This window comes from Ananas comosus, linkage group 22, assembly GCF_001540865.1.
Source record: "Ananas comosus cultivar F153 linkage group 22, ASM154086v1, whole genome shotgun sequence".
In the NCBI taxonomy this organism is placed as follows: Eukaryota; Viridiplantae; Streptophyta; class Magnoliopsida; order Poales; family Bromeliaceae; genus Ananas; species Ananas comosus.
Window position 1 is genome coordinate 4,111,338 of NC_033642.1, and position 10,637 is coordinate 4,121,974.

The window sequence follows — 10,637 nt, forward strand, 5'->3', positions numbered from 1 at the left end:
TATCCGTGCTTCATAGATGACGATGAAAAGTAGACTGTAAAACATCAGTGCCGAAGCTTTACTTTTCTTTCAATGGTTGGAGAAAGTAGATCGCATCCATTGAAGGTAATGGTTGTCTTCGTTTGTAAAGGTCTTCCACCACTGCAAGAAAAAGTTGGAACTTGGATCAGTAGAACTATGAGAGTGCTTGCTTAGAGAAACCAAAATATTGTTGACCAAAATATAGGGAGTCTATAGAAAAATCATGATGTCCAAGTGCCACTCGGAGGTTTTCTTATTAAGGACGAGCAGGAAAGTCATACTGCGAATAAGAAATGAAGTTGAAGTGGCCACACACAGGACACAGCATCGAACTTGCATATTTATAAAAATAATCTAAGCCTATTCCTGGTAGGAATATAAGCAATCAAAATAGTCAAAGACGAAATGTAAAAGTAGAGCCAGCCTTCGTCGGAAAAGAAAAGCAAGAAAAAGGAAATTCTGAGCATAAGGAGTTTTCAGCTTACATGAAATTCCCTCATCAGTAATATCTGACATCTTGCAAGAGTAAGACATAACTTTGACAGTAAATTTATCCATGATAAGCACCTGCATACAGGAAATTGAGAATGATAAAAACATTTCCTTTAAATTTATTACTATCAGAATTTCCCAGAATTGCTGCACATTACAATATTAGGAGCTTAAACAGATTAATTTGTTGGAGATCTAATTATGACCAGGAGGCTCTCATGCAAAAATGTACCATTCCTAAAGGGAATTCAAATACCACATATGGTAGATATCTCATCAAATATTGAAATTACTCAATATAAAAACTCACTACTAGCCAAAGTTTTAAGTGCCCATCGATACGGGCCATTCCCACCATGTTGTACCGTGCCGACAAGATATCGGCACAATACGATCCTTATGATAGTGGCATGGCTCAACATCCTTTTTACTTTGATCTCAATAAAGTGCAAAAGATTTGATAAAGAAGCATAATTAGTAGTTAGAATATATTGGTGCCAAAGAAAAATAAATATCTCATGTCATAGTGTGTCAGTGCATAGAAATTTTTGTGATAAGCACGTATCAGCATGACACTACACGCACACTACCGTACCGTACGATGCCAAAAAGTTCTTAGCACGCCCTGTGCCATAGCACTTAAATCTTTGCTACTAGTAGTCTAGCAGTTTAAAGATGTTGTGACATGAGATATCAAGATACCTGAAGATAACTTAAAGCCGGTAAATCTAGGAATGTGAAAATGCTACATATAATTGATGTGTATTGTCAAAAACAAAATGCCTTCAGAGTACTAGATATTTCCATTGTTTGCCATAATTATTTTCTAAGTCGATAACATATTACTATAATGTCACCAATCTATCGTTCTATTATTATAGTAGTTTGATAATAGCCCTGTAGTTGAACAGAACTAAGAAAATGAAGCAATCATGTTTGTTTAGGAAACATGTATTCTACCAAAAGAAACTAAAGAAAGAAGAGAGTTGCTTTCTGCAGAAATGAAGGATTCAAGTCTCCTATTTTTCTCTAAATTATGAGGTGTGATTTAGAGATGCACAGTTATAGGTGACATTCTTACCACAATTTAAAGGGGTTATACTATCTCTCATATCTGAATGAATAGGTAGGGTTGAGCCATGCCAGTATCCATTAGATTGGGATGATTGTTTTCTCACCAAAAAAAAGTTTATGTATGAAGAACCCTTAACTATAGGCCAAGTCGAAATTTGGCCCTCTGAATTTTTTCTTTCTCTAATTAACATGTTTTAAACTTTCTTTACATTGTAATTATTTGTCTAATAAGATTGATGAATTATTAAAATTGATCAATGCATTAGCAATTGGGAGTTGAGAGTAAACAAAATTCATAGTGACATGACGAAACTGTAATATCCGGGATTTGATAATAAAGGAAATTCGGATTTTGAATTTTGAAATTTAAATTTATATATGGCTAAATTACAGAAAACCCCCCTGTCAAAACGCGATTTTTCACTTTCCCCCCCTGTCATTTAAAAACCTACACTTTGCCTCCTTGTAAAATGAAAAATGTGCACTTTGCCCCCTACCGTTAGTGATCCATTAGGGTTCCGTTATAAAATATTTTTTTATACCAAAAATACCCCTCCGCCCTTTTTCCTGTTGCTTCGCCACCTCGCCGCCTCGCCCTCTTCCACTGCCTCGCCCTCGCCCACATCCCCGTCCGCGCCCACAAACACCCCTTCGCCCTCCTCCGCAGCCTCGCCTTCGCCCCCGTTGTCGTTACCCACCTCTCCATCCACCCCCACCTCGATTTCCACCCTACTGTCGCCAAAATCGAGGGGCGGCGAGGATGCAAGAGGAGAAGGAGCAGGTGGAGAAGAAAATAGAGAGAAACCATAGCCGATTGAGGCGTAAACCGCGGCCGATCGAGGCTGCTGTTGAGGAAGATGAGNATATATAAAATGAACGGTCAAAATCGAACGGCGTCCTAAAAAATGGATGATCGGATCCTTCAATGTATGATCGGAGTTATTGATCTTTATCTATATAGTGAATAGAATTTTCTATCAAAAATTCAACCAATTTCGATTCTTTTACACCGTTAAACTCGGAAATATTCCATACCGGCCGTTAAAATTGTCAATTTTTTAACCATTTGATCATAAGGTAAATAATGTTTTGATTTCTAAACGTTTAAATGCTCTAAATAATATTTAACGGTGTGGATCGTCGATTCGGAAGCTCTATCATCGAAAACAACTTATGAGTACGAGGGTGATCGTACTCATAAGAGTATAGTAGCCGGACTCTATATATATAGAGAGAGAGAGAGGGCTGGGGCTACTATACTCATATGAGTATAGACCCCTTTATACTTATAAATTTTTAACTGTTGATTTTTAACTGCTACTATATTCTTATGAGTACGATCGCTCTCGCCGCCTCGCCGCCTCGCCCTCTTCCACTACCTCGCCCTCGCCCACATCCCCTTCGTCGTCCTCCGCCGCCTCGCCTTCGCCCTCGACCTCGTTGCCCTTACCTACCTCTCCATCCACCCCCACCTCGATTTCCACCCTACTGTCGCCAAAATCGAGGGGCGGCGAGGATGCAAGAGGAGAAGGAGCAGGTGGAGAAGAAAATAGAGAGAAACCATAGCCGATTGAGGCGTAAACCGCGGCCGATCGAGGCTGCTGTTGAGGAAGATGAGGGAGGAGACGAAAATGGTGAGGGGCAAAATGGTCATTTTACACACCGTACCCCCCTGTGAACATTTTTCATTTTATAAGGGGGCAAAGTGTAGGTTTTTAAAAGATAGGGGGGGAAAGTGAAAAATCGGGTTTTGACGAGGAGGGGTTTATGTAATTTAGCCTTTATATATATATATATATATATATATATATATATATATATATAGGCTGGGGCTACTATACTCTTATGAGTATAGACCCTCTTGTACTCATAAATTTTTAACTGTTGATTGATGGGATGTGTGGTTAGGATGACGATGTTCCCTACTTAGAATGATAGTGGTCCCCTAGGGTTGAGTGAGTAGTTGGTTGAATAGTATAATCTAACAGGTGAAAATGATCAATGAAATAAATCTAAGGGCCGAAAACTTATGAGTATAAGGGAGCCAATACTCATAAAAATATAGTAGCCGGACACTATAACCATATATATATATACGTGGATTGCAAAGAGGATGGGTTTCGTCGCAAATCAGCGACCAAATCGGACGAAACAAAATTGTAGATTCGATGCCCTAGTCGTGCTAAACACGTTGGCGCGATCCGATCGGAAATCCAACGGACGGATCTCCGGGAATCGCGAAATGTTCGCTGAGGGATCGAAATTGGCAAAACGAAAAATTCGCGAAAAGCCCAATATTTTTTGTACCATTTTGCGTGATTTCGAACGTCGAGGTGCGTATACGCACGATACACGCGCTGGCAGGGACTAGGCTGAAAATATTCAGCTTTAGAGGGCCTTTCTACAAATATACACCTTATGTATATATTTAGGTGTTAGGGTTCCTAGTCCACCCTAGTCCACCTAGCTAACCCTCGCCGTAACCAACTCGTCCCTACCCTAGCCGTGCGCGTACCCCGGCCGTCGGCAAGCGCCCCCGGCTGCCGGAAAACCGGCAATACCTCCCCTCCACCGATCTCTCCACCTAAGCTTCCCTCCTCTCTGCCATGAGCCACCCGAAGTCAACCACACGCATCGGGCCTCCACCCCCCTGGCCGAGACGGACGTCCGGTGCCGTTCCCGCCGGTCCCCACCGTCCCCATGCGCCGCCGATGCCCCCACCGTCCCCGTGCGCCCCCGGCGCCGCCTTGGAGATTCGCAGCCACCCGCGGTCAGCCCAGACCAAACTCAGCTAAGCTCAAGGCTCGCGTGCCGTTGCTACCCTAGATCGGCCGCGCTGCCCTCCTGGGTCTCCAGCAACCGTCCTTGCGCCGCCCCCATTGTCCCCGCGGGCCGCCGCTCGTGCTCCCTGCGGCCGCCCAGACCCAAAGTGGGCCGAGGCAGAGCCATCTTGGCCTCCGCGCAGCCGCGTGGCCCACCGTAGGCCTCCCTCGATTACTCGTCGGCCCCGGCGCTCCCCCGGCCGCCGCCCGGCCGTCGTTGCTCCTCGAACCCGAGCCAAGCTGGACGGGCGCGTGCTGCTCCACCGAGCCACCGATCGCCTCCCGCCGCCGGCCAATGCGTGCCCGGGCCCCTTATGACCGGTTGCGACCTCTCCCTGCCGACGCACCCACCGTCTGACCGCCGCCGGCCGTCCTGTGCCCTACCTTGCTCCGGTAAGGCCATTTACTATTTTTGTGCACTGTTTAGGGTTCCGATCGCTTTTCCGGCAATCCTAGGACACCCCGACACTCCCGAAAGTGAGCACGATGATCCCTGATCCGTGCCAAACATCGTGCTCACCTCCTTTGGGGTTAGCGAAGTCTCGGTTTGCGTGCTAAGCGCGATTTAGGCACTGTGCGCACTATTGTGCTGAACTTCGCGTCGCTCCCACGCTCGCCACAGCAGCCGACCGTGCTCCGAAGTGTGAGCACGGCCTCCGACACGTCGAGACCTGCCGGCGGGTGTCTCGGCCAGGCTAGAAGGTCCTTGGTTTGCGCTATCGGGCCGTAAAACCCCGAAAATCACATAAAATGATGTGATTTTATGTAGTCGCAGGGGTTTTTATGCAAATTTATAGTTCGCGGTTGCTGTTGGCAACGTGTGCAGGCGGCGGATGACCTTTGGACTGGTTGTCCAAGGGCCCAGACCTTTTCGGAAATCGGATGTTGATTTCCGGTGCGTTTTCGGCGAAATCCGCCGACAGAACGCGATTTCGGTTTGGAATTCTTCCGATGGTGCATCACAGTAAATTGTGTAGTCGCTGAGCCTTGTTGGCTAGTCACTCGCGTCATTTCGAGGGTGAGGAAACAACGGGTGAGCGATGGTGGGTTCCGGTGTCGAAGTTGACACTTCTGGGAACCCAGATCGGAACGATTATCTGACAATAATAGTTTCGATGTGAGGTGTGTTTGCTGCCAAGTCACACGAATAATTGTGTTTAGTGGCAGCGGGTGACTCGTAACATGAGTCGGTGAGTTCCGGGACAGTTCGTGGCAAGGATGAAGGTGCCGCCCCGTGCCGTACGGCACGGGGCGTGCCGTACCGTGCCCCCAAAAAGGGGGCACGGTACAGGGGGGGTCTCGGACCCCCCCCGGGTGCCGCGGCACTGTGCCGCGTGCCGCCCTATTTTTTTCTTTTTCTTTTTTTTTTTGGTTTTTTGGTTTTTTTTTTTGGTTTTTTCTCCTTTTTTTTTTTTGTTCTCTTGGATACAGAGCCTTCGCCCGGCCATCTATATTGCCTTTTTTCAATTTTTCTTTTATTTTTTTGACATTGTGCTAATGCCTTTTTTTTTTGCCTTTTGGCTTTTTCTTTTTTCTTTTGTTAAATTAAAAATTTATAATTTAACTTCTTATTTATCAATATAAAAGCAAATTTTTAGTTGACAAATCCGATCATACCACGGGGGAGCCCGAGCCCTCCACTTCCACCACAGACATCTATTTTTTCTTCGCAAATTATTTTGTCAAAATTTGTCGCACCGCGAAGTTTTCGATGAATCAGGGGAACAAAAATCGATCTCCTAAACAAATTTTGATCAGATATTTTTTAAAAGAATAAAAAAAATATATGGATGTAATTGCGGTACTATTTTGGTTGTTCTAGTTATTATATACTTCCTAATCGAATCAATATATAGATTTTGAAACGTTTTTAGAAAAGATAAAATTTTCTGTCATTTTATATGTTATAATTTTTTAAATTCTAAAAAAAATAAAAACAAAAAAATTTTCAAATGTTACAGCAAGTATAGTTGTACTTTTCAAATAAAAAAAAAATAAAAACAAAAGAATTTTAATTTCTATTCTACATCAGGTATAGTTGTACTTTATATACAAAATGCTTACATGCATGTTAATTGATGAGTATAGTAAGCTATACATTGCAAATATTAATAATTATTTGTCTAAATCTTTCAAAATAACATTATAAAAGCTTATTGGAACCAAAAAAACTTAAATAAATACGTGCCAAAGCGTGCCAGTAGGAGGTCATGCGTATCCATTGGCACGCATTCGTACCACGTGTCGGCACGGACGCGTGCCCGTGCCGTATCGTGCCAGAGAAAGAGCGGCACACCTCTGTGCCACGACACTTTAAACCTTGCCCTATATGCTTCCGGTCAAGGATTCAAGTGCCGGCCGTGCCGTACCGTGCCCCCAAGAAGGGGGCACGGTACGGGGGGGTCTCGGACCCCCCCTCTGTCTCGCGGCACGCACCTGCGTGCCGCTCGAGACAAAGCGGCTGATATGAGCTTTCACTATGTCCAGGGATGGATTGGATTCACTCTGAGTGCATAAATTGATGAAGCATAATCAAATATCTCTCCATATAGACCATGTCGATATGAGGGATGCGATGATATTGAAGTACTATCAAACTGGTTTTGCAAAGTATCATCCCTTCGTAGGTCTAGTTGATATTGCCTCCAAACCTTCTCTTATCTCCCATAATCCTTGTTGAGGACCTCTTATCTTTTCGACGGTTATATACCACTCCGGATGTTTGACGTGGTCGAGACCATGATCAGCCATCTTGAGTGACATGTGTGAAATTTTACTCTTCAGTAAATATAAGGCCACCACCACCTCCACTCTCCTGTTGTCGTTTGGTGGAATGAAGTCGCCACCATCCTCACTGCTATTAGTGATATCATCATCATCACTGACATTCATCTTTTTAGAATGTGGTAATCCAGAATCTGTTGGTGTCGATGATATCACTATCATCATCTTGTGGGAGTGCATCAGCTGCATCTAATGGATCCATCAAATGTCATACTTTTTTTACTCTTACCACTTCGGACTGTCGTTGAAGGCCTTTTTGCGTATAAGATGTTTTCTCCTTTCCAGATTGACTCTGAGATACGACGTGAACGACCAAATCATCAGGTCTTGCATAAGACGTTCGAATTCTGCATCAGAGTCATGTGCAGGATTTTGGGATTATTTGTCAAAGCCGCGTTGTTCTTGCACATACCTGAGAGCTTCTATCTATCTCGTCGGCCCATCTTCCAGCATCACTAATTCCTGCTTCTATTAGCAATTATTCTGAATGGTCGTGGTGGAATCCAGGCTCAATCGAGTAATAGGTCTCTTGATGTCTCTATCTTGTAGCCCAATCAAGTATGGGGTCTGATTCATCATTGATAAAACTTGCATCCAAGCGATCATAATTTTAATTCTTTTTCCTTATCATACCCCTCATGCATGCATCTTAAACGGAGCCTCTATTATAGTGGACATAAACTAGCTTCTCTATTGAGCGTACGTAATCGGTTACGCACTTTGGTATGTATGAGTGCGAACGTGCTCCAGTTGCGTTCACATCCATAGAGTTGTGTTTGAGATAGACACGCACGGCAATTTTTTTTAAATGCTTTTTGATCCACTATATTGTAGCCACCATTCAGTTGTACAATTAAAAGTTAAAAAAAATCAAATAAGATTTATCATCAGCTGTAAACTGTCAAATTATGGAGTTACTTACTGGGATCGGTATTGTGTCTTCCGTTAATTATACCCGCTTCACCAAAAGTTTTAGAGGATTCACGAAATATTTTTTCCTTTATATGATAGATATAATAATCAGAAATCAGCATATTAACCATAGCAAATTTAATAAATACATGAAAAAAATATTATACCTCACTTATGGCAAGAGCCAATGTGTTGGATCCTCCCAATCTATTGATACACGTTTCGTAATGCCTCAACAATTCATCATCAAATCCAAGATATAATGATGATGGTACGACGGATTAAGATAATAACCTATCATTAAGAAAGAATCACTCCATTAATAATACAAGGCTATAATGAACATCAATAATAAATAGATTTGTTATAATTTATAACTTACCGCTAGGTGTAGATCCCGGCTCATCTGAACGTCCCAACGTCTGTCAATAACTTTTAAAAAAGATTGACACCGTGGCGAATTAATTTTTTAATATCTATCTTTAGCCATTCTCAGTTTATAATAGAATGTCCCATTTGAGGTATTTTTCCTGATCCACTAAACGGAGAACCACATATAAAGGCTCCACAATATCAACAATCTCTTTCACATAATCCCAAACTTGGCAGACAGAATTATTTGCTCAATCGACTTTTCCATCAGCCGTGGAGGCATAACGAGATGGTTGCCAATCATGTGATGCAAACATTGACTTTAATCCATTTTATTTTGAAGGATACGGTTTAGAGCAATAAAATTTGTGGCAAATCGTGTGTGATACCAGAACGTACTAGTTCTCGTCCTGTGAATCTTCACCATTAAAGCATGAACCCAAAGATGATTATACAAATACTTAGATACACTGTGTGCAGTATCTAGCAGTTTTTTTAACTCGATTTATGTCACCGAAGTCAGACATCATTAGATTGATGCAATGTCTGCACAGGAGATCCAAATAATACGGATGCCTTTGCATTAATAGTTTGCCAGCTTTTTTGAAGTTTGCACATTGTCTGATACAACTTGTCCCACTATTTCTCACCAATCTCACCTAAAACTTGTTCAGTAATGCATATATATAATCAGCATCTTCAAAATCGACCGTCGTATCGATTGATTTGGGAACCCTGCCATTACTAGATAAAAAAATTTATAATGCTCATTTTTGTCGTCCTGTCTAACTATCACACATCAAGTAAACACCATACATCTCCCATTGTTGTTTGAAGGTCTTTTACCATGCATGAATATCATTGACCTCCGTGTCAAGATATTTGCCAAGAAATCTCATACGGCGTTGGGCGGTTCAACTCCTGGACCCTCCTTTTGTATGGTAGCGAATCATTGATCTATAATATGGCAGTACTTGCGCATATGGAAGGAATATGACTGAAGTGAAAAACAATTTGCTATTTGCTCGACAATTTTGCCTTTTTAATCTTTTTTTAGCAACTATCTATGCCGCTGCTGTGAGCATCTGGGTCAGAGAAATGCATTGGGTCATAATATCCTATAAATATTTGCGACTGTCTTCCAACTTTTCCTTGTGGTCCTTTAAAATCTATCGACACATCGCCGGTTAAGGCAGAATCACTTCGAGCTAAACCAGATGAGATGCAATAGCCAAACCCAGACCACCCAGCATCACAACTGTAGAGCGTCCCAAATTTGTGCTGCTATGTCGTTGGAACTTTATTTGCTGCCATCTTTTTGTGCAGATGCTTCCATCGCCAGCTCTAAATATCAGGCATCTAAAATCCATCACCTAAACCTTCATATGCGGTCAGTAGGCGTCGGGATATTCACCCTGCTCGCTTTATACTAGTTTATCTCGATCGTCCTCTTACTTTTTTTTTGCATATTTTTGAAGTTCTTAATTCAGTTTTCATTGCATTCTTATTCTGCCTGAGAGACTTAGGGCATTTTGATACTTCAGAAAACCTCCAGCATATGTTTTTTAGAGCAGAGTACCACATCGCGCCCATCTCCGACCTCATATAGTAATTCACCTTCCAATGAACATCTATTTCCATCAACCATTCTGTTCCATGCTGCCAACCATAATCTTCATGTTCTTTTAGGCTGGCATTATGGATCTATAATTACTAAGATACAAACAACTCAAAAAAATCTATTTATAAAATTAAAAAACGACATGATGAAAAAAGATCCATATCGTTATCAAATTAGAACATTTATATTATTTTTATTTTTTATTTAACAAAAATTAAAACAGATAAAATCTATAGAAAATTTTATTTTTTAATAATTTTTTTAAAATTTATATATCTGATCTTGATTAGAAGCATTAGCAATGAGTAGAACAATCAAAAATAGAACAGGCAATTACATCTCATAATTTTTTTCTTTTTTATTCTTTTAAAAATATTGATCAAAATTCTAAGAAAAATAAAATTTGAACAAATTCTGCGAAAATCTGTTATTTGAGAAACTTAGAATTTGATTAACTTTTAAAATTCTTTCTTTATTTTTTTTCTTTCTTTTTTAAATTCTTAATATTATAAAATATTAATGTTAAAGAATATCTCTCT

The 10,637-nt window shown here is 41.4% G+C and overlaps 1 protein-coding gene across 2 annotated transcripts in view; it reads right to left on the bottom strand.

The window, feature by feature from the left end:
• The window catches only part of LOC109727576 (SNARE-interacting protein KEULE-like), a 110,946-nt gene that overhangs the window by 90,684 nt on the left and 9,625 nt on the right, over positions 1-10,637 (bottom strand). For both annotated transcript variants that reach the window (XM_020257727.1, XM_020257726.1), the window contains exons 3-4: positions 507-588; positions 63-141 (exon numbers count right to left, since the gene is read on the bottom strand). In XM_020257727.1, coding sequence (XP_020113316.1) covers positions 63-141; positions 507-588 — 161 coding nt within the window. The remainder of the gene's footprint in view (positions 1-62; positions 142-506; positions 589-10,637) is intronic.